This window comes from Chenopodium album, chromosome 5 (assembly GCF_948465745.1).
Source record: "Chenopodium album chromosome 5, dcCheAlbu1.1, whole genome shotgun sequence".
Taxonomy (NCBI): domain Eukaryota; kingdom Viridiplantae; phylum Streptophyta; class Magnoliopsida; order Caryophyllales; family Amaranthaceae; genus Chenopodium; species Chenopodium album.
Window position 1 is genome coordinate 78,237,271 of NC_137838.1, and position 24,042 is coordinate 78,261,312.

At 36.2% G+C, this 24,042-nt stretch overlaps 3 protein-coding genes and 1 long non-coding RNA gene across 5 annotated transcripts; 1 reads left to right on the top strand and 3 right to left on the bottom strand.

The window, feature by feature from the left end:
• Positions 1–701: 701 nt before the first annotated feature.
• On the bottom strand, positions 702–1,856 carry LOC145633238 (putative nucleoredoxin 1-2). Its single transcript, XM_081685506.1, has one exon. The coding sequence runs from the start codon at positions 1,854–1,856 to the stop codon at positions 702–704; it is 1,155 nt and encodes a 384-aa protein (XP_081541632.1).
• An 8,279-nt stretch (positions 1,857–10,135) lies between these two features.
• On the top strand, positions 10,136–16,185 carry LOC145632408 (omega-6 fatty acid desaturase, chloroplastic-like). 2 transcript variants are annotated; one of them, XM_081684775.1, is made up of 9 exons: positions 10,136–10,362; positions 13,203–13,477; positions 13,559–13,702; positions 13,821–13,972; positions 14,300–14,422; positions 14,518–14,695; positions 14,870–14,988; positions 15,080–15,194; positions 15,722–16,185. In XM_081684775.1, the coding sequence occupies exons 1-9, from the start codon at positions 10,275–10,277 to the stop codon at positions 15,881–15,883; spliced, it is 1,356 nt and encodes a 451-aa protein (XP_081540901.1). In that variant the 5' UTR covers positions 10,136–10,274; the 3' UTR covers positions 15,884–16,185. The 2 variants fall into 2 exon arrangements, with proteins under 2 accessions (XP_081540901.1, XP_081540902.1); XM_081684776.1 differs by having other exon boundaries at positions 10,138–10,362; positions 13,215–13,477.
• Positions 16,186–17,941: 1,756 nt separating this feature from the next.
• Positions 17,942–21,116, bottom strand: LOC145632409 (uncharacterized). Its single transcript, XM_081684777.1, has 4 exons — positions 20,655–21,116; positions 20,449–20,566; positions 20,157–20,256; positions 17,942–18,307 (listed from the first exon to the last, which is right to left on the bottom strand). The coding sequence occupies exons 1-4, from the start codon at positions 20,722–20,724 to the stop codon at positions 18,068–18,070; spliced, it is 528 nt and encodes a 175-aa protein (XP_081540903.1). The 5' UTR covers positions 20,725–21,116; the 3' UTR covers positions 17,942–18,067.
• A 4-nt stretch (positions 21,117–21,120) lies between these two features.
• LOC145632410 (uncharacterized) lies at positions 21,121–23,574 on the bottom strand. The gene is made up of 3 exons (XR_014112570.1): positions 23,374–23,574; positions 21,613–21,786; positions 21,121–21,141 (listed from the first exon to the last, which is right to left on the bottom strand). It is a non-coding gene; the product is annotated as an uncharacterized LOC145632410 (long non-coding RNA).
• Between the last annotated feature and the right edge of the window lie 468 nt (positions 23,575–24,042).

The following is a 24,042-nucleotide window of genomic DNA, read 5'->3' on the forward strand; positions in this document are numbered from 1 at the left end:
AAGAAAAGCAAATTAGATATATAACAGGAAGGGGTTGATGAGGAATGAAAAAATATCGGCACTTTTATATTTCATATGGTGTTAGATATCTAACTGCTAGATCTCTAGCTCGACTACATACAACAAATTAAATATTCTTATACAGTAGCTCATAAACAAAGTATAAATCATTAGTTGTGAGTTCAGTGTACACACTAGAACAGTCCTGTATTTACAACCGCCTCTTCATTGAAGATCCTTTGAAGAAACACTTCAACATGTCTATCTAAAACTATATAATAATAAAAGTTCGTAAAGAATAGGGCATAAACAAGCAAAGAGATATGTCAACCATACATAATGTAAATAATACAGGAAATATTGTCCTAAATCAGCAGATATGTAAATTGCTAAATGCATACAGAGGGGGTGAGTTATTTGCTAAGCTGCTCATTACTTTGGTTAATCCTGGCAGCTGCCACCACAGAAGCCGCAACTCCACCAGGTTATGTGCTTATGTTAGGGTTGTTACTGAGTTTAGCACCAATCACATCAAATGGAAGTGAAGAGAAAAACATAATAGAGAAAATATAATAGAGAAAAACAATGCAAATGGAAGTGAAGAGAAACCCATCATCTGCTTAAAAATCTGATAAATTCTGAAAAAAAACTAAAACCATCATCCAAAAATCTAAGGTTTGAATGGATTAGCCACTGCTCACCTATACATACATATCATCATCAAAGGCGTCAACATAAAAAGAAGATTTGATGTCACTAACGACCTCATCACACAGGCGGCCATCATCACATGGAAAACCATCAGCTCCGTATGAATCAAGAATGGCTTCTGCTCTTGATGAAATAATCTTGCCATCTTTACCAAATGCAAACGCAATAGGCCAACAATTGTTCAACTTGTGCAATAAAAAATCTACGTGTTCGGGGTCAAAAGGGCATGTTAGCCAAGGGATTGGAAGTTGTTTATAATCATCCTTGTCCTTCGGGTGTTTAGATAAGTTAACAAATACCACTTCTAGATCAGGATATGTAGCTCTCTTAGTACGGTTATACCACTCATAGATAATCGGAGGATTGATCGCAAAACAAAGGAGAACAGTCTTACCTCGCAGTTCTGCCACTGGCACTTTCTCAACATTCTCAACATTATTACTATTGATATTCCTACGAAGTATATAATCCTGTGGCCCGTAAACCAGGAAAGACTCTAAAGTGAATGCACTTAGCTCTTCCAATAATCTCAGAACAACAGCCTTCCGAGTGAAGGGGTATCCAAACATACCATACAACTCAATAACACGTTTTCCATTGAGTTCAGGAAAATTCTGATGAGGATCGAGGATGATTAGTTGATCCTCGTCGAAACTACCACCGAGTATGGTGCTTACAAAATCATCAAATGGTGAGACCCACCAAGAAATAGATACATTCAGCTGGTGTAACACATAATTGATTGCCTCTTGGAACAACTGTGGATTCACACTCGAATCCTTGCGGATGGGTATGTAGACCAAGACAATCTCAAACTCCAGATTTCGAGCTTTACATTCTTGATGAATCAGACTGAGTGTCCGAATGAAGCCTCCATCATAGCAAAGGTACAAGCCCACAAGCTTCTCTTTCAGTTTCGAAATGGACACCTTCTCTACGTCTCCAACCCCAACCCCAACACCTAACCCTTTAGGACTAATCTTGTAAACAAAATCAGAGGGCTTGCAATCCAAAAGTGCATCAAGCTTGAAATGAGTTTCGTGCCAAGAAACCCACAAATTATTAAGACCCAAAAATCCCCGATAATTTTGAAATATTGATTGGTGCAACACAACCTTTTGAGTGGTATCAACAAGCAGAGCCATTGCGTCAGAAACAAGTCCAAGGGACTTGCATACATAGTCACGACGCAACGTGTCAGAGAACGGGATTGCAAGGCAGGAGGAAGCTGGGAAGCCTGATAAGAAGTGGTTAAAATGCATCTTCATCATCAATCCAATTATTTCTCATTTTTAACACCATAACTATCTCATAATTATTTTTCCCAAAAATCCTAGAACAAGAAGTCGGTATCCCTTGGATCTGGCTTGCCTCACTTGAAAGCCAGAAAACCGGCACAAAAACACAACAAACTGCGATGTTCTTTCCCTTAAGACTATCAACTGGAACCACTTCGCCATTAGTCCGGACCAGGTCACAACCCGAAATCAACGACATAACATCAAAACTCTTGCCTTCCTCAATACTTTTTTTGTTTGTGGAATCAGGATGATATTCCGGAATCTGACTCCTTAGAAAATCTTTGACAGAATAATGATTTTCATAACACCACAAATAACCTCCCATCTCAAAACGATCACGTTTTGTTAATGCAAAAGGAGATTTAATTTTTAAACGATCTGCATTTAAGTGTAGATAGGCGTTGTAAAGATCCTCTTCAGTAAGTTGTTTATGAATAGCCTTGATTTCTTCCCTATATTCAAATGGAATCTTAAGAGGAGACAGTATACATCTTTTGGACCTCTCATCTTGTTCTTGTTTAAATGTTAATGCCGTACATCTACACCAAGACGACGGAATACCAGGAAAGCAGAATTTCTTCCCAATTTTAAAACTTGGCCTAAACATTATAATTCCAATTCACAACAAATACGATAATAAGTATAAAAAATTCACTATAAACAAAATTGGTGGAGATTGTGGTGGCGAAATTGGTGGACTTGTAGAGGAGCGGATTGATGTATCCGATGATATTTAGGATGGGGTTTTATAGTGGTTTTGAAGCAGTAGCACTAGCAGGGGAAAGGTAGAGATATGTGAGAAAGATATTGGGTTTTATATCAGTAAAAAAAATTAGGGTTTTTCTAAGCTATACCCCTCAGGTTTCTTGAATTCTCAGCTGTACCCATGCTTTTTGAAAATTCCCAGCTGTACCCTCCACCTCACATTTTGTAACGTACAGTAACCAATACGTATTCTAGACTTAACAGATGTAGGGGATGGTTAACGGCGTTTATTAAAAAAAAACTTATAAAAAAATATGTAAAAAAAACCCAATTAAAAACCCTTTCAAATTCTCGTATCTTGATCAAACTCTCACCTCACTCTGTTCTTAGGTCATCTGAGACGATCATCCGAAAACCAAAAACCCTTGATTTTTCCACTTATTTTCATAATCAAAGGTGGCGCTTTTCATCGGGTTTCTACAATTGTGTTTCAAGGTTGAAGTAGCTGGTCGAATTTAGAGTAAGAGAAGAGTGGGTAGGTGCAGTTCGTGTTCATCAAGCAATAACCAAAACTTTCGAGTCATAAGGTCAGTGTAATCTTAAATTATGTTCTTTTAACTGAATATGTGTTGATTATTTGGCCGAAATTCAGTTTACACAATTAGGGTTAGGGTTTGATTAAATTTTGGTAGAAATTCTAGGGTTTTGATTGATTTATTTTGTTGTATATTTGTGCTTATGTTTTGGGCTTAAATTCTTGTGAAATGCATGTGTTCTTGTTGTGTAAGATGATTGTGTCGTATTTAATTTGCAATTGGTTTGTATAATTGCAGAATGGGTGATAGGTTGTTGAAATTGAATTTTCTGGGTAAAACTGTTGATATTAAGGTTGATGATGTTGATCGGTGCTTGCTTATAGATGTTATTAATGAAATGGTTGATAAATTTAACTCTAGAGGGTATGAACTTCCCAAATATCCTGTGCTAAGTTATTGTACTGCACAAAAAAGCCATGCATTAACTGATGATAAAACACTGATGAAAATGTTTGAGGTAGTTGAAGGAGCTACTATATATATGGATTGGGTGTTCAAACAAAGCCAATTTCATATGGACATTAGCTGAGAAGGTTAGGTTGGGTAAAACCAGTGAGAATGTTGTTGAACCTGGAGCATCAAAACCCCCATTAGCTAAGCTACCTCCTAAAAGGGCCAAGCCCAATGCTTTCAAAATGGCCCAAATTTCAGATTCTCATAACACACTAGAGTCCCCACCAGATGTTGATTTGTCCCTTAACAGTCCAGTGAGGAAAAGCCCAAGAATGAGTTCTCCTAAGTCAGCTGAACCACCCTTACTCAAATCTCCTGCCCAATCCCAATTAAGTTCAACTTTTACAAGCCCAAGAAGAAGCCCAAGGTTCAGCCAACCTTTAAACAACCATCCAATTTCAGTTTTGACCCAAACTGACCCTATTCAGTCCCAAACTCCCACCTTACAGTCTCAAAGTAACCCAGTTTCAAAAAACACACTTCTAAAGCCTGTCCCATTCCCACATGGTAAAAAGGTCCCTAAGTCAACACTGAAATGGAAGGGTTTGTGGGTGCCCCCTGTTCATACACAAGGTACCAGCAATGTTTCTGAGATGAATGTGTCAATAAGGTCAACTAGAAAGAGGTGTAGGACAAGGGTTGAAACTGAAAATTGTGAAATGGGTAATGAAGGTATTGGTGGTTTACATATCAGTGACTCTGATTTTGATGGTGAATATGAACCTGAAGGTGCTGATGAAGGACAGTCTGAAAGTGATGACAGTATGGACTATGAGGAGGGTGACATTAATGACCTTCTGAATCAGAATTATGTGGATGGTGGGTGGGAACCATTTAGGACAAATGAATGGGTTTGTGATGATGAGTCATACATGAATAGGTTGTATATGAATGGAGAAGTATTTGAGGAAACAGAGTTTGGTAATATTAAGTTGAAGCCTTGGCAGTTGTTTGTAGACAAGGATCAGTTTAGGGATGTGTTGAGAGAATTCTGTATACAGGAGGGATTTTCCTTAGTGGTAAGAAGGGCAGACAACTTCAGATACACTGCAGAGTGTGCAGATGAAAGGTGTAAATGGAGGATTCATGCTGCAAGGTTAGCTGATAATCACACATGGGCTATAAAAAAGATCAGGAAAGGTCATTCATGTGATTTGAATCTTGTTAATAACCCCATGTGCAATTGTGAATGGGCTGCAAGTAAACTACTTGAGGATATTAGAGCTAACCCTGATATTAAGGGAAAGACTTTGAATTCCTTGTTGTGGGAGAGGTATGGGCTTACTATGGCCACCTCTACTCTTTATAGAATGAAAGGGTTAGCAATGAAGGTAATACAGGGGGGGCATGATGAATCATACAATGAGTTGCCCAAGTACTGTGAGCTGTTGAAGGGAGCTAACCCAGGTTCTGTTGCTTTTTGCTGTTGGAAAACTATCCATGAGCCTGAGAGGGCTTTGCAATTCTCATCCATTTTTATCATCTTTGCTGCACAATTTAGGGGACTGATAAGTGGTTGCAGGGGGTTAGTAGGTGTAGATGGGTGTCATTTAAAAGGAAACTATGGTGGCATATTGTTGTCTGCTGTTTCCCTAGATGGGAACAATGAGATCTTTCCTGTGGCTGTAGCTGTTGTGGACTCTGAAAACAAGACCAGTTGGACCTGGTTCTTCCACCACTTGAAACAAATTTTGACAGCAGAAGGGATAACTGACTGGACTATCATGAGTGATAGACAGAAGGTGACATACACTCACTTTACAACCACACTTAGCTTGTGTTTATGTTGTAGTTTATTTAATTAACTTCATGCCTTGGTTTTGCAGGGAGTGGACCCATCTTTGGATGCTGTGTGGCCTAAGGTGCCAAGGAGATATTGTGCAAGACACCTCTGCAAAAACTTCAAGAAAGACTACCCTGGCTTATTAATGCATAAGCTTTTTTGGACATTCACCAATGCTTACTCTGAGTACACTTTTAGGAAGACTTTGATTCAATTACATAAGCATGCTGGGTTAGGGGCAGTGAAGTGGTTTCAAGAAGTTGGACCACTTGACAGGTGGACCAGATGGAAGTTTGACCCCAGTTTGAAAAGTGATGAGAACACAAATAATTTTGTGGAAAGTTTTAATAGTACAATTGGAGTGGATAGAACTTATCCTATTTTAACATTACTGGAAGGTAATAACTGTTGTACTTGACTTTTTATTTTAGGAGACTTTCAAATGCATATTCTTATGTAATTTGTTATTTTTGTTACTTGTTCTTTTGTTATGTTTTTAGGAGTGAGAAGAATAGCCATGGTCATACATGCTACCAGGCAGCAGCTTGCAGACCAGTGGGAAGATGGCATATGTCCAAGCATTAGGCAAAGACTGAGGGTTCTGACTAAGGATAGTAGGGTCTGCCAAGCTTACCCTTCTGGCAGAGGCAATTATGAGATACATGATGGAAGAGCTAAGCTACCAGTTTCCATTGCTGCAAGAAAATGTGTATGTGGGAGATGGCAATTGAGTGGCATCCCATGTAAGCATGGAATCAAAGCCATATTACATGAAGGAAAAGACCCAGCTAACTATGTGAGTGACTGGTTCACTTTAGCCAGGTATAGACAAGCTTATAGTGGCAACATCTCACCTATTCCTGATCCAGACCAATGGCCACACATTGAAGGTGTACCTATTCTAATCCCTCTAACAATGAAGAGAAGCATAGGAAGACCTTCAAGAAATAGGAGGAGAGAGGAAGGGGAGCAAAGAAAAGGAAAAAGGAGTGCAACTGTCCAATGCAGCAACTGCAAAGCATTTGGACACAACACTCAAACTTGCAAGGGTGGTCCTACTGCCAGGGAGGTTGCAGAACAGCAAGGAAAGACAGTGCCAAAAAAGACTGACTACAAGGGAAAGAAAGCTCAGAAAGCACAAGCACATGCCAACAATGATCTTGATTTTGCACTCATTGAAAGGATGATTCAGGCTAGATGTGATGCAGGAAATGGAGGTACAACAAACAACAATCATTATCAGCAATGTGGTTCATCTTCCCAACCAGTAGGTGCATCTATCAGTCAACCATCAGTTGCATCTGTCACTCAACCATCAGTCAACAACCAAAGGGTCACATCTCCAAAACAAGCCAAGATATTGAAGAGGCTTGAATCACTTCAGTAATTACTGCAGTTCAGTCTTATATTTGAAGAGGCAAGAATGATGTATTTTGGGCAAAGATGGATGTAATGAACTGTTAGGATAAGGCAGGCTGTATTTTTTTTTTGGGAAAACATGTAATTTTTTAGGTATCAAATTGTAAACATGTAACCAGGCTATTTTTTGGGGTCGCAATTGTTTTTTAGTCACAAACATGAACTGATTACTTTTGCTATATCATTATATATGACCTGATTTCAGTTCCTTAATAGTATGTCATTTGTGTAGTTTTACTTGCAAAGTATCAACTTAAATTGCAAAATATCAACTTAAATTAATGCAGAAATTTATATATAGACTGAGAATTCAAGTTTATTAATATGCCAAAAGGATCAGTCAACAAGATACCATACATATCAACTAATAACAACCCCAATTAAAGAGCAACCCTTTACATTTTCATTACAATAACAGCCAACACAAACATAATCACCCCAATTTTAATCAACCCCAATTTGAAGGCACCCTCAGCAACTTTTTTCCTTAAATCCGCTATTTCATGCTTCAACTCCATTATCGCAACAATGTCAGATCTACCATCCACACCTTGTGGGGCACGCTGTCCTCTCCAAATCATGGTTTCAGGCCCCACCCATTTGAAAAATCTGCAAAAATCGCACCTCCAATACGCCTTCCTAGGGTTCCTTGTTGAAGTAGAAATGTGCAACTTGCAATCCAAAGGAGGCCTACAATTGCATTTGGGGCTGATAAAGTCCCATTCACTGGTTGATATAAATGAACACCTAGAGTTCGCCATTAATTACAAGAAAAATGGTGAAGAGGGAAGGAGTACAGAAGAAATGAATTAAGGAAGATCCTTATATAAACCCTAACAATTTTGGGCGGGAAAATAGCCTCTATACTAAAGTCATTAACTGTTCACAACACTCCTAACGACGAGTTAACGTATTGGTTACTGTACGTTACAAAATGTGAGGTGGAGGGTACAACTGGGAATTTTCAAAAAGCATGGGTACAGCTGAGAATTCAAAGAACCTGAGGGGTATAGCTTAGAAAAACCCAAAAAATTAAATAAAAGTTACTCTACTAGTTATTTTAGAATTAAATAAAAGTTATCTAAATGTAAAAGAAAGAAAGTTACTCTGGTTTAAATAAAAGTGACCTTAATTAAGGATAAATTGACCCTACTCAAGGGCAAAAGTGACCTAATTAAGGACCAAATAGACCCTAATCAAAACAAAAGTGACCCTAATTAAAGACCAAATAGACCCTATTTTAGAGCAAAAGTGACCCTACTCAAGGGCAAAAGTGACCCTAGTTATGGACCAAAGTGACCCTAATCAAGAGCAAAAGTGATGCTAATCAAAACAAAAGTTTAAGGATAAAGTGGCCCTATTTCAAAGCAAAAGTGACCTTAATCAAGGACCAAAGTGACCTTACTCAAGGGCAAAAGTGACCCTAACGAAGGAAAAAAGTTATCCTAACTCGGTACAAAAGTGACTCTAATTAAAGTGAGCTCCCTCGAATAAAAATGTTTATATATGGTTGTTTGGGTATACATGGTCTTTGAATGCTTGTGCAAGTGTTTGATTTCAAGGCTATTAGCTCAAATGGTAGAGCAATGTGCAATAGTTGTACTACTTGTACATGATGTGAGTTCAAGTCCTACATAGCCATAAGCTAGATAACAATAACCTTATTGATTAAGGATAAAGTGACTCTTATCAAAGCAAAAGTGACCTTACTAGAGCGAAAAAAAGTGACCTTACTAGAGAAAAAAGGTGACCTTAACTGAGTAATGTCTTTAATCAAGGGCAAAGTGAATCTAATTAAAGTGAAGAAAAATTAAAATGACTTTAATATAGAGCAAAAGTGACTCAAAATTATAGATTAAGTGACCCTAACCAAGTAAAAAAAAAAGTGACCCTTTCTCGAGTGAAAAAGTGACCTTACTTGAAAGAAAAAGTGACCCAAAATGAGTACAAAAGTGACTTTAATTAAGCTCAAAAGTTACCCTAACCAATAGGGCTATGCTCATAATTAGAAGTATTAACAATAAACAATGGTGACACACGAAATAAACAAATAAACTAGTGTTAAGGATAGAGTTACCTACTCAAGGACAAAAGTAACTCTAATCAAGGGCAAAAGTGAATCTAATAAAGGATAAAGTGACTCCAAGGACAAAAGTAACCCTAATCAAGGGCAAAAATAACCCTAAAGAAGGACAAAAGTGACCCTAACTAAGTACAAGAGTGACTCTAATTAAAATGATAGCGTTATGCCCATTAGAAATTACGACGACCAATAGTACACAAACAAAGGTGATACACGACATAACCAATAATAAACAAGTGTGATGTAGTGTAGGCTATGTGGGGCTTGAACCCACACCATGCACGCTATTGTACATTGCTCTAACTGTTGAGCTAATAGCCTTGAAAAAAACAATGAATAAGTTTCTTTTCCCATAAGTTGCATTTGTTTACAATTTTACAAAAAGATTACAAAAGATTTTCCTTAAGAAAAAAGATAAGAAAAATTTAACATAATTTATGACATATGTAGAGTTACATACTACTTTACCATTAATAAAATAAAGATTTTTTATAAAAGATTTTTTTTTTAATCATGTATGAAAAGCTTGCCAAGAAAGTTATGAAAAAATATTTTAAGTGAATTGATTATTGAGAAAAAAAAATATGCAACATACATAAGAGAAAATGAATTATAGTGTACATAAAAGAAATCTATTTACGGGCTAAATACATGTTGTTAAGATTTTCATTTGGTAAAAAAAGAAGAAAACGATATAAATTTGTTGGAGAAATATATTTAAATATACATACATGCATATACACTTTAAAATATCTATTTTGTTAATAATAGACTTTCATAATGAATTCATTTTACAAATTAATAATAACTTAGCTAGATTTAATTTTTTATAATTAAATATAATGTTAATTAAAAAATAGTTGTTGAAAGTTATTGTGCATGTCACGTGACCTAACCTAGTAACACCTCTAAATTTAACCCCGCGTATTGTGTCATTTGTATGAGACGGGTCACACCACTATATTAAGTCCAACTCCAAAATCCAAATCTTCCTTTTATAAAGACAGCCAAATTGACATTCTTGTGGCTATAATTCAGAATTTGAGAACCACTCGAGTTGATGAAGTGCTACAACTTGGATTTGGATTGAGTGAGGGCCGCCACCAACCAAATAAAACAAAGTATTCACATTTTCCTCCTTTCGTTGTTCTCCCCTTCATCTCTCTTCTCACTCCTTAACATTTTAAGGTGAGAGAAGAGAGAATAACAGAGGAAGTATAACAATGGAGTCTGCAATTATTACCAGCAATCACATTTCTCTGGCATTATATATCTCCAGAAACCCCAGTTTATCGACTAAAAATGCTGCTGGTAACTCATTTCTTATCATTTTCTTTTTGGGTATTTTTGTTTTTTTGTTTGTTCTTGCTTATAATTTGCTGCATTGGAAGGAAGTTGTATATATGAATTGGGTTGTATTTGTATGGTGTATAAATATATGAATTTGTGATTCATTAAAGTTATGAACTTTGATGGTAGAATTTTGATTGTTGCTGTTTTGGAGTTAATTATAGTGATTACTTTTGATTTTAGAGTTGTTAATAATTATTATTGTGTGGTTGTAGAAATGATTGAAAACAAAATTTTCTGGTAATTGATAGATATGTAGAATTATGTTTCAACAAGAAATGTCATTTAGCTTCTTTGAGAGACCCTAAGTAAATGGGTCAACAATCTCAACATCTATGAAGAGAATGCAAGTAAAATGCCTAAAAAAAGTTTCCCTTTTAAGAAATCTAATAAAATCTAAAGTATGCCACTGAATTCGCCGTATAGGCCCGTGTCATATGATGGATGGTCAGGCATCCTTCTTGAATGGGAACAATTTGTTTAACTTTGTAAGGATAGCACATGAAAGGAACAATTTCTTGAATAGTTAGGTTCTTTGTTCATTCCATTGCTTGCAACCCTCATCACCACACTAAGCTTAGTTTATGCTGTTATTAGACTTTTAATGATTATCCACCAGTTATATCTCTATCTAGAAATACATTGCCCCGTTAAGGTGTTGACTGTTTGTACAGTGCTTTAATGGCTTGGTCTTGAGTAATGGGTAATATGGAGGCTATTAGACAATTAGGTGCTATGTTACTTGGACTCGGATGAAGTGTCAAATTAGACACGAGTGTCCAAGTATCGGACTCGCCCATTTTCTTGAAAAAGTTTTGTTTTTAGTTAAAAATGAAGTGTCCAAGTGTCGGTGTCAGTGTCCGACACGAGTCGTGTCGACACGGGCACGTGAGGTAAATGAAAGAGTCCAAGTAACATAGATTAGGTGTTAAATGCAAAGACCATTGAAATTATCACATTAGAAGACACCTGCTGCTGACAAGTTATATACTTCATCATCTTCATGTATGTTTTGGACTAAGAGAGTATATGATTTGGAACATGTTTTCATGTACTTATATTTCTCTCTTACTTTGAGAACAAAAGTTAAACCATTTTAATTTTGGTTTTTGATTCTTTATTGTTAGATATAGGGATAGTCTTCTGGCTTATTGCTATTTGCTCTTGTCATCTTGTATTTCATATATATGAAATTATTAATGTTAATTGCTTGTCCCATGATTTTGGGTATCATTAATTGAGTTTTATGTGTTTATGTTATGGTTAGTACAACCAGTTTTATAATCTTAGGCAAGGGTTATTGTGGATATGATTTCATCAAGTGAATTTCAGAATGCTGAGGGCAATTCTAGTTTAATATTCAGGAGGCACACCCCATTGATATCTGTTATAAACGAATGTTGTTAATATCAAGTCACTTTTGTGAAAAGTAATAATAAAATATTGGCACTGTGTTCTGGACTCCGTTTTTTAATTTTTAATAATAAATGCTACAACGGTACCAAACTAACTTGGAAGTTAACGCCGTCTTCTAAAATTCTGAAATTGTGGTAGGAGGAGAGAGAAACCATTAAACGAAGACTTGTAGAGAGAGATCGGGAAACCATAAACGAATTGAGACCATGGCCTAAATTCAACTTCCTCTTCATACCTCTGCTTCCCTCCATAGGTTCATCCTAGAAACACAAATAATTCACTAATTGATTGATGCATTCCATAACTCACATCATAATCAAGATAAGGAATGCCTATCAATAAGATTGAAGCCACTACTTATTAAATTGCAATTTCAAAGATGCGCCCACATAACAATTCAAAAGCAACAACAATTAACGAACATTTGATAGGATTATTACATTAATAAAGTACCTTCCTAGGGGGATTCATGACCCTTGCTGCGATTCTGGGAAAGAGGTGACCCCGAATGTTAACCTTGCTCCAATTCTGGGAAAGGGTGGAGTCCAATATGAACCTTGCTCCGACGCTCGGAAAGGGTTGACCTCCGATTCAGGGAAAAGATGTATCCGAATAAGCACCTCGGTCCGATTCCGGGAAAGGGGGTCCGATTCGGGGAAAGGGTGTAGCCGAGTATGGGTTTTAGCAACGAATTCTGTTCGCCGATTTTCGCTGATTCTTCTATTTCCTCCGGCTAGGGTTATGGTTGAAGGTGGAGCAAATGAACGGAAAGTTAACCTTTGTTATTTCCGTCAACTACGACGTTACCATTCAACTCTTTTAAAACGGGATGATATTACGGGAACTTACTTGTTTTATTCGCATGGACCTTCGTGCCCCTCATTTAACTGACTAAAAGACAATATTACCCCTGATATCAACAAGCTATCAGTTATCAACTTGTATTTCCTCAATATTCAGTAATTGGTTATGAATCGAAACTTGTTAATTGTTGAATGTAATGTTCTACGAATTATTCGAAAAAACATGTCCTAACCTCAAATTGGAGATGTTGGATGCCCCAGAATGAATCATTTTAGAAGTTACACATGTAAGCTGTGTTCAGTGTTTGAAAAAAGCGCTGAGATGCAGGACGTTAGGGGTCATTCGCCTTTTGTGGTCTAGGCTAAGAGATTTCGTTGAAGTGCAGCTAAGATGCACCTTAAAGCATATTGAGGCACACCAACAATTACTTTTATTTATTATTATATGTACCTCACTTCAACAAGGCACACTGGGCCCCTAGCACAGGAAACTCCAAGCTGCCTTGATGCATCTTGAGCTTTTTTATACATTGGTTGTGTCACATGCCTGTGGAGTAAAATTTTATTGATCCACGCTGCTAGCTTTATTGGCAGGTATATCTTGCATAAAATGGCAGAAACCATGCCTAAGAAAGTTAAGCCATGTGAGACTTAACCAACAATGGAAAGGTACGAGAAGAAAGCCAACCTTGGTGCAGGCTGTTGCTGTCCCTGTTGCACCACCGTCAGAACTTCCCCCTACCAATAACACGGATCACCTCAAACAGCTAGCAGAGAGCTATGGTTTCCAGCAAATTGGTGAACCACTTCCTGATGATGTGACAATGAGGGACATAATTACCTCCCTTCCTAAGAAGGTAAAGCTTTTTTTGGCTTCTGAAGTTGAAATTAAAGTTTTAACATGTAGACTCATTCCAGGGAATCCAATTTCTGCTTAGGTGTTTGAGATAAATGACATGAAAGCATGGGGAACAGTTCTAATAAGTGTGACTTCGTATGCTTTGGGTATATTTATGATTGCTAAAGCCCCTTGGTACTTGCTTCCTCTTGCCTGGGCATGGACAGGCACTGCTATCACAGGGGTATGTTCCTTTTATTCAAGTTCAGTATAAATTATCTTTCCATCTATAAACTCCTACATTACTTTGCCAATTGTTTGCTTTTATGACTTTGAATCCCTATTTTCTCTTTTGATTTCAGTTCTTTGTGATTGGACATGATTGTGCTCACAAATCCTTTTCAAAAAATAAGCTACTTGAAGATATTGTTGGGACTCTTGCATTTATGCCGCTTATATATCCTTATGAACCATGGCGCTTCAAGCATGATCAGCATCATGCCAAAACTAATATGTAAGCAGTTAACAGTAATCACTTAGCTTTGTATAGAGTGTTCCTCTAGAGTGTAGACCCCCCCCCCCTCCCCCCCAACAATATAGTTTGCTGCACTTGTTCCTTTCCTAATAACTTGCATTATTTTCCGCTTCCTCTTACGATTTCCGTTGCTGATTCAATACTTATTAAATTATTGCATGTATGCTTTAAGAAAGCCTTACAATCTGATAATGTAGGCCAGCTTAATGCTTCAGCATAGAGCTTAGACAAGCATGATGCCACTTGAGACATTAGCTTCTCATGTTTCACAAAGGGATTGACAGCCCATTCGGCTCTTTTAACCAGGTTGCGTGAAGATACAGCCTGGCTTCCTATCATGAAAGAAGATATAGAGGAATCCCCTGCCTTGCGTAAAGCTCTAATTTTAGGTTATGGCCCCCTTCGAACTTGGATGTCAGTAGCTCACTGGTATGATGTTAAAAATTTAATCAACATCTGCAATCCAAAGATTATGTTCAGATTACGATAGTTAATTCAATATGTACGTCACTTCATGTGAGCAGGTTAAGGTTTCACTTTGATTTGAAGAAGTTCAGAAAGAGTGAAGTAAAGCGTGCCACAATAAGCATAGCTGCTGTTTCCGCATTTATGGTTATAGCTTGGCCCCTGATTATATATAAGACTGGAATAGTGGGATGGATCAAGTTCTGGCTAATGCCTTGGTTGGGCTACCATTTTTGGGTAACAGAGCTCTTTCTTTCTTTTTTATTTTTTTTTTCTTACAACACAAAATTTTCGAGTGATGAGTATCATGTCTTTTGCATCTTTAAACTGTCTGGTAGTTGTTGGATCTTCTTGAAGTTCTTTTCCTTCACTTCTATGTGTGCTCATTGTTATTTCCTTCTTTGTTTATAGATGAGTACTTTCACAATAGTCCATCATACAGCGCCTCACATACCATTTAAGGATTCAAAGGAGTGGAATGCAGCACAGGCCCAGCTTAATGGAACTGTGCATTGTGACTATCCCCGTTGGTATTGTATTCTGTAACCCATCTTAGCATTGAAAACTATAGCTTGATCTTTCATAGTTTTAATCGCTAACATCTTCCATTTTTACATCCAGGATAGAGGTCTTGTGCCATGATATCAATGTGCATATTCCTCATCATATCTCTCCTAAAATTCCAAGCTACAATTTGCGAGCAGCTCATCAATCCCTAAATGAGAACTGGGGAAAGGTATGTTTTTTGTGTTGGATTTGTGTGATGGGAAGTCCTTGGTGATGATTAATTATTTTTTCTGCAGCTTGTGCAATTCAAATTTCCTTTGTTTTGTATTTTTTCATAGCCAGTTAGTAGTTACGAAGTATTTTTTATTTAGAATTAATAGTTCAAACTTAGTTAATCATTACTTAGAGATTTAATAGCTTTGATGGTACTTCCGAAAGACAGTTGATTAATTTTCCATAAGAATATACGTCTCCATTTTGCTAATCATTCTCATTACTCATAAGCCACAATAATCCCATGCATTGTCTGAGTTTTATCAGGCTTGTTTATGCTTGGTTCCCCTTTCATCTAATACTGATGAATCAGGCTCTTTGATTTTCTTCGACGGTCTTTACTCTTTGCTGCCTCTCTGGTTTTCTAGGAGTAAGATTGCCTACAATATACTCCGTATCGTTTTAAAGGCTAGCATAATTGTTTTTAGTTATCTTGGTTGTTATGGCTGTGGTAGTTAATGACATTTTCCGTGCTTATGGCAGTACCTAAATAAGGCTGTATGGAATTGGCGTTTGATGAAAACGATCATGACTACATGTCATATCTACGATAAAGAAGAAAACTATGTCTCCTTTGAGAAAGCTGTTCCTGAAGAATCACAGCCGATTTCATTTCTTAAAAGAGTGATGCCTGATTATGCATAATTCATTGGCACAAAATTGATTCTTGGTATGCTGGATAAAAGTATGCAGGAAAGTTGTTACTTTCAACTTGCCTATTGTGAACTGGTTGGGTGGCCAAAGCCCTCCATCATACCGTACTAGCAAGTGTAAACTAGCACGATAAATTTATCACGTCCATGGAAGGAACCTGGTTTCGTTCTGCAGACTGTAGCATTAGCTATACAGATTAGATATTTGTATGAATACTGAAAGTTTCTTAATGATTTTTCTCCTTTCAGAATATATTTATATATACATGGCAAAATTGGCCTCAACAACATGAACTTTTAACAAGGTGCAAGTAGCAGCATGAACTTTGACTAGTAGCTATAACAAATTAACAACACAAACATTTTTATTAGGTGCACAAAATATCATAAATGAAGCTTGATACCAAAAATTTTGACGAAGACATGGTATCTAATATTTTATTACTATAAAAAATCTTTTAGTATTGCGTGCCTCAATTTTTTTTATGGGGAAAAATTATTAAATGAGGTTTTGGAGGTCAATTGAATCAAATTTGAGATCAACTTTAGCATAAAAATTACAAAAAAAAATCGATTTGCATGTTATAAAAATGTCTCGGTCAAAGTATTGGCTCAATTTGGACCTCCAGGACTAAATATGATATCAAAAATTGCAAACAGTTAATAGAATATTAATATTCGATAAATTTTCGATTCTAGGTTTCATTTATGATATTTTGTGCACCCAATAAAGAAGTTGGTGTTGTTACAGCTACTAGTCAAAGTTTATGCTACCATATGCACCTTGTTAAAAGTTCGTGTTGTTGACGCCAATTTCAGTATTTATCTTCTTCTGGGTCGCTATCACACGCTCAGCATTTAGAATAATAGAGGCAAGATCACTAGCTTTGTCAATGAAATAAAGAGCTGCCTAAAATCAAAATCCTTCCTCTTAATTTAAACACAAGAAATCTACAACTTTCTCACAAATTTTGAGTACTTTAAGGTCAAGACCCCTGAATGAAGATACACTTTAGGTTTGGAACTATTTCCAATGCACTTAATAAATGATTTTATATTTCCTTCACTTTTCTTACTTTTAGTGTTACCTAACGAACATTTAATTTTGAACACTTTAGGTTTACTGTTTGCAATAATAACAGATGCTGTGGATGTCAACATCTGTTATTATTATTAATATAGGTTGTATGATAAGTAATTTAGATTATATGTTTAAGCTTAATCTTGTCTATCTTATGTATTATATGCAGGACTTTAAGGTTTATACCACTATCCATCCTTATGATGATAGTGATCCTAGTTTTAGTGTTAGTTTCAGCACAACACTGCTGTTTCTCTCCTCTGCTTCTAGTCCTTTGTTTTGGGTTGTTGTCCTTAGTGACTGTGCAGAGGTAGGCTTTTGTTGTAAACAACTCTTTGAGGCTATAAGCCTGTAATATATTTGCTTCGTGTTGTGTTAAAAAATAATTTTGGAGCAAAAGGAGTACTATGTAACTATGTGCTTATGTGCACACATAAACACAATTACAAGCACTTGTGGGCACGTAAATGTCCATATGATGATACAAATGTACCACACAAGCAAATTCATACCCTTGTGATTTTGGAGTTGTTATCTTCACTTGAAATGAGGAGGTCTAATTTAATAAATTCTAATCTGATTTGAATTAAATTTTAATTATTAGTATCTATCCCATGCTTTATTAATTTAAAAGAACTTTAACCTCGTTTTTGTACTATCAAGGAAAAAAATTATCAAATTGAGTCTTATTAGATTTGTGTTTTTTTTTTTTTTTTTTTTTTTTTTTTTTTTTTTTTTTTTTTTTTTTTTTACGGAGATTTGTGTTGTCTCATTAAGTATTTCTCAATAAAATAATTATAATATATCTATACTAATATATTAAAAGGCGTTTCTAACAACGTCATCGTGTCACGTAAGCTCCCCTCACTACGTTGATTTTCATTGCATGTCATGCACTCATAATAATTTAAAAAAAAGTTCTCCGCAAGATTTGTTGCATGAGACATTTGTTGCATCACAATTCACAAGAAACATACTCTAGTACTCACAGTTCCAAGAATAAACGGATTAGAAAAACAAAAACAGTAATCACAAATCTAGGAGCATGCACAACAAAAATACTTCAACTTAGTGAGATTAACTAGCTTAGTCAGATTAACAAGCAGAAGATGACTCTATCTTAGCTTTCAAATACTTCAACTCCTTCTCAATTTCTGTCATTCGAACCATCAAAGCATGCATGTCTTGCCCTTTGAAAGTTTCCTTGCTAACTGGCATAGAATCATCCTCCTCCAAAGAAGGATAGTTGTCGGTGGTCAACATTTCTTGGGCGATGCTAGAATCAGGCAAGTCCTTCAATGTCAGATTATAATCAACCATCCTTGAATCATTTATCTACACAATAAAATCAAGAATGTTATTCCAAACCGATGAAAATCACAAACAAAAGTATTTAAATGATTCAAAAGTCTCAATTTCATAACTCATGCAGGCTCCAAGATTCAACTATTTCACAGGGCAGAGGGGAGATTCCTTTAAAACAATTGACGAAACTCAAGCATATACCAACAGAATGGTTTCAACACAACATCTGGTAGCCTGGTACCCCACAGTAATTCATTAAATACCATAGAGAGGGAGTGCATGGCAAATGTTAAAGTGTATGAAGTATGAACTAAAAAAAACTGATTCCAAGGCAAAGAATTTGCATGGTTATCTTTTGCAGGTATAAATTTCATATCTATCTTTAGAATTGCCCTCACTCTTCTTTTCTCGAAGCAAAAGTTGCCTCTAATTCGAGCTTTATGTGGAGGTCAATTTTGAGTGTGAAGGATGTGATTGAAAAAGGGGCAAGGAAGAGTGTTGGGTCCGAGAGCAGCATTCATATCTGAACAACCCATGGGTACAAAAGCTACCTGATTTTCGTATTATGTCACAGAGGGGCGTAGGAGAAAACATCCCAAATTTTGTCAATAAGCTATGGGATGATAAGAGATGGAATCTGGCCATGCTTAGTGAGCTGTTCAACCAGAGGGAAGTAGTCAATATTAGCAGCATTCCTATTCCAATTTTTGATGAAGGGGATGCCTGGACGTGGCATTATTTGAAGGATGAAAATTACAATGTAAAAAGTGCGTATAACTTGATGATTGAGGAGGAGGAGAGGGGATGAGCTTCTACTTCAATAGGAAGGAGTGAGTTCTAGTGGAAGACTATTTGGCATGCTCACATTCCGCCAAAAGTGAAATTTTTTTCAGTGGTGTTGTGTTAAGGACAGCCTCCCTACTTGAAGTAATTTTGCTGCAAATGTGTGGGGAAGAGGATGAATCAGTTTTGCATATGCTGCTATTGTGCCCGACTGTAGGAGTGATTTGGAGATATTCGGCGCTAAGGTTGGATGTTAAGCTTGGACGGGATGGTGGGTTCAGAGAATGGTGTTCTGCTATGAAGGAAAATATTAACGAGGCTAGGTGGTGGCCGGTGGGATATGTTTTGATGTTTGGCTTGGGGAGTTTGGCTGAGACAAAATGGATGGGTTTTTGAAGGTAAAAGGAAGCTGGAGTTGGAAGTCATTCACAAAGCTGCTAGCCTTGTTGGTAAGTATGCTGATGAATTAGAGAAGGTCGTGGTGAAGCAGCCTGTGATTCAGATGGGGTCAGTTTGGAAGGCCCCTGGTAATGGAGTGTATAAGCTCAATACTGATGCTGCTTTCTTCGATCAGCAGAAGCTTGGGAGTGGGGATATCTTGCGTGACAGTGTGTGAGATGTAGTACTGGCTTGCTGCAAGTGTGCTCAAGGTAACTTTGAGGTTGATGTGGGCGAAGCATTTGCAATGAGGCAGAGCTTCAAGGTTGCAATTGAAGCAGGATTCAGATATTTTGTGCTAGAAACGGACATCAATCTATTTCATCATATGAAGAAGGGCATTACTCTTCCAAACGAGTTTGGCAAGTTGGTAAAGGATATTTAGAGGCTTTCGAGAGATTGTCAAAGGGTGTCTTTCTCTTTCATTAAGAGATCGGGTAATGAAGTATCACATTGTTTAGCTAAGTTAAGTTGCAATTTTAATGAGTTTCGAGTTTGGCTTGAAGAGTACCCTCTTGAATTACAAGGGGTCATTTGTAACAATATTGCAAACTTGATGCCTTAATAAAATTTGTGCTTCCGGTTTGTGTAAAAAAAAGAATTACCCTATATTTTGAGCTAAGCAATTATATAGCAATTAGTAAGGTTAAGAACATACCTTTTTCAAAGAACAAGAACACAATTTTTTTAATGCTTTGGAACACTCCTCGGGGTCCTCAAATTGGATGGAGACATTATTGTCATCAATATCAAGATTCCTTCAATAATAAATTAAGGGGAAAAAAAATGTGTAAAACACCAAAAAAAAAAGATAATGATAAATTTCAAGAATTTAGTGAATAAGCCAAGTGTGATTCATGTTAACACAAGAAATTCAACATAGGAAGGGGTACATTGGCAGCAAATAATGTATAAAATAAAAGAATATTAAGTCAAAATTGCTCAAATACCTGAGTCTCCCAAAAGTATGAAACAGAGCTCGAAGATTCTCCATTGAGTGATGGTCAGCAAACCACTCACAAGGCATACCCTTAAGAACAATAGTGGGTGGCTTCTCTTGAGACAAAACTGCAAGCAAGTATTAAGTTCTTTGTGTAATAGGAAAATGAAATTAAATAAAGCAAAGCAATCCAAAGTATTTAATTAAAAAAAGTACCTGACATCATTTCACTCAAATCGTCTTGCATTGCGACTGAAACTTTAAAAAGGGTCCCAAAATATTTCATTGGATAAACACCTAATTTCTCAACTAATTTTTTTTTTAAATTCTAAATATATCTCTTCCGAGTTTAATTTAGAACCTCGAAAATTAAAACTTCCTTGAGCAATAATTTCAAAGTCATCAATGAATTTGCGAGGAACTGAATAAGTAACATCAATGTCCTCATCTGACAAAGGTACATTTTTTGAAAAAAACTTAGATTCGCGAAAACCTGTGGCAGCCATATCTTTCATAATCCATCCACTAGGAAAAAGATTGTTTACCCCCCCTGGGCAGCCAAAAGCAAACTTTAACTTGATCGTGGGAACCAACATTAAATCACCTATCGTGATAATTCTTGCAAAATCCAAATATTTGGGGAACGCATTCTCAATTGCAAGAGCCTTATCATGATTTCCCTTAAAAGATGGAGATATATTACCTGCATTTAAAAACACCAAATATTAACAACAATATATAGAGCCAGAGTAAGTTTTGAGTGAAAGAAGGAAATCGCCAGTTATAAAAGAAAAAAAAGGTGAACTTTATGATCATTTGTCAAAGCGAAAACATCTATCAGCCATTTCAAAAATCAGGTATTCATGATCATTTGAACTGCAAGTACCAGCAACATGGATATGAGCTGTTGTGTTTATATTCAGACTTCAGTTCACAAGCATTCTCCTTTATAAAGCTAACTTGAATACCTCCCTCAATCTACACAACTATGACTTCCTAAACTTCATACGATTCTTCACAAATAAAGCAACGATGACATTAAAAAAGAAACTAACCAATCATAAACATCAATTTGCATTCACATACATTACCATAAACAAGTAATATTATATCAAGAAAACCCCATAAACAAACCAGCAATAATACAACATATGCAAATAAAAGAGATCCTTACTTTGAGCTTTGTGTTCAATAGAGGCTTGTTCATCACCCAGCTGAATAACCTTCTCATTCTCATTTCCTACTATAACAAAACCAGATTCTATGTCATCTTCACTTCCTAATTTTTGAACAGTTGGAACCTTATCCTGATTTTCCTTGGGCAGCATATTGGGTCCAGATGAATTACCTGTAGACGGAAACTATTCAATAAAACTTGAAGCATGTATATATACACACACAAATTGAAGCAGAAAGAAAGCCGCCGGCCAATCATTTCACCCACAAAGGGGAAACCTGAGAGTGGCTGCTATATGTGATCATAGCAGCAGTTGTGAAAGAAGAAAATTATGTCAACTTATGATCATTTGTCAAAGCGAAAACTATTATCAGCCATTTTAACAATCATGTACTAGTATTCAAGTTTATAAGTTATATAACTACAAGCATCAGAAACAAGGGATATGACAACGCTATTGTATTTGTATTCAATGCACAAGCATTCTCTCTTATAAAGCTAACTTGTATAGCCACCCTCAATCCACACAACTATATGACTTCCTAGATTCATAAGGTTCTTCTCAAATCAGCAATTATAGAACATATGCAAATATAAGCGATCATTAGTTTAAGCTTTGTGTTAATCAGAGGCCTGTTCATCAACCCAAATCACGAACTTTTGGATGAACCATTGTCATATGACTAATATGAGCATCAATATCACCAAAAGTAAAGGCCTATAAAAAAACCTTTGGCATATTTGTTGACAACTAGACAAACATAATCTCCTCCGCTAACCTCTTCAACAAGTAATAAATTTTCTAACATCAAAACAAGAAGTATGTAACTTGATTACACGTAACCTAAGGACATTTACATTATTTTTCCTTTCTTATGCACCAACAACATATTTTTCTGGCTGCACTTCATTGACTCGAAATGTTTGATTTTTGGTAATAGAGCTTAGTTTAATAGCATCTCATTAGCTTATAAAGTTATAAATCGCGCAATTTCCTTAATAAGAATCTCATTAGCTTCTCTTACATAATCATTAACCTAGGGGTGCTAATCGGGCGAGTCGAGCCCGAACTATGGTCAGCTCGGCTCGTGATCGTTTGAATTTGTTCACGAACTTATTTATATACATGATTTTTTTATATGAAAAAAATTATAGAACTTGTTCACGAACTTTTCGAGTCCAACTTGACATAACTCAGCTTGGCTCGTTAAGGTCTCGAGCCGAGACCAAACCTGAGTCGAGCCACCACGAATCAAGCTTTGACCGAATTGAGCTCGAATAGTTCATGAATAGCTCAGTCTCATTATCACCCCTAGATTAACCCTATTACCCTAATCACCATAACATAACATTACATCATCACCTAGCAAATATACCTCGGGGTTTAACGAGTTATAATCACCAAAACAAATTTGGAGAAATCACGTCCAATAAATAATCGACAATATAATGACTACTAATGATCATTAGTGAGTATTCTTGTAAATAAATGATTACATCCCTACATTAGAAATTGTATATTCAAGAATCAAGATTGAGAATTTATTCTACCATAGAGTAACACAAAACTAAATTTTAAGAAAATACACATTCATAACTAAATGCAATAACATAGATGGGAAGATTTTCAGCAATCAAGTAAAGCATTCAATTAAAGATATTGATCGAATTAAAACCCATAAAAAAAACCAAATTTTGATTTAATTTAGGAACATAATCACAGTATACAGGATGAATGATACAATTATCAAAGCTAACCTCACAATTAACGCTAGAAAGAGCGACGGCGTAGATGTTTACGACGGTAGAGTAGAGTACGTGTTCGCTGCACTATTTTTTTTTCCCCTTTGTTATAGAGAAATACGGAGTTTTTTAAAAGTATTACGGAGTAAACGAAGAAGAACTCGATAACAGTTTAGGGCCTGTTCTCATTGAGTGAACTGAACTGAATATTTTATAAGAGAAGGAAATTAGGAGCTGAATTAGGGATGACAATATTAAGTGGATATCCGCTAACCCGCTCCACCCGCTTAAAATAAATGGACAAAAACCCGAATTAAATGGATGAGAAGCGGGTGACGGATGAAGCGGGTGATGGATCGGATCGGATGTGGATAATATTTTTTTCACCCGCTAACCATCCACCCACCCGTTTAACATATATTAAATTTTTAATCAAAGAATTTTACTAATAAAATATAAAATGTCAAGAAAGTTACTTGTCTTTTTTTGTTGCAAATTAATTTTTCAAACAATATGTTGTTATTGTTTTTTTTTTATTAATAAAATAAAAAAATTATTATATAAATAACCGAAAATTAAAATTTTTGTGTTTTTTTTTTTCATTTTAGTACTCATCCCTTTGTCATCCGCTCCACCCGTTTCATCCGCGGATGATGGACGGATGGATATGGATGATGTGTGAAG

Coding starts and splice junctions, on each gene's coding strand:
- LOC145633238 (XM_081685506.1), bottom strand. CDS start 1,856: ATGGCTCTGCTTGTTGATACCACTCAAAAGGTTGTGTTGCACCAATCA.
- LOC145632408 (XM_081684775.1), top strand. CDS start 10,275: ATGGAGTCTGCAATTATTACCAGCAATCACATTTCTCTGGCATTATAT. Junction 13,478..13,558: donor TTACCTCCCTTCCTAAGAAG/GTAAAGCTTTTT, acceptor ATTTCTGCTTAG/GTGTTTGAGATAAATGACAT. Junction 13,703..13,820: donor CAGGCACTGCTATCACAGGG/GTATGTTCCTTT, acceptor TTTTGATTTCAG/TTCTTTGTGATTGGACATGA.
- LOC145632409 (XM_081684777.1), bottom strand. CDS start 20,724: ATGAAATATTTTGGGACCCTTTTTAAAGTTTCAGTCGCAATGCAAGAC. Junction 20,257..20,448: donor CATACTTTTGGGAGACTCAG/GTATTTGAGCAA, acceptor TTATTATTGAAG/GAATCTTGATATTGATGACA. Junction 18,308..20,156: donor GTTCTTGTTCTTTGAAAAAG/GTATGTTCTTAA, acceptor TTTATTGTGTAG/ATAAATGATTCAAGGATGGT.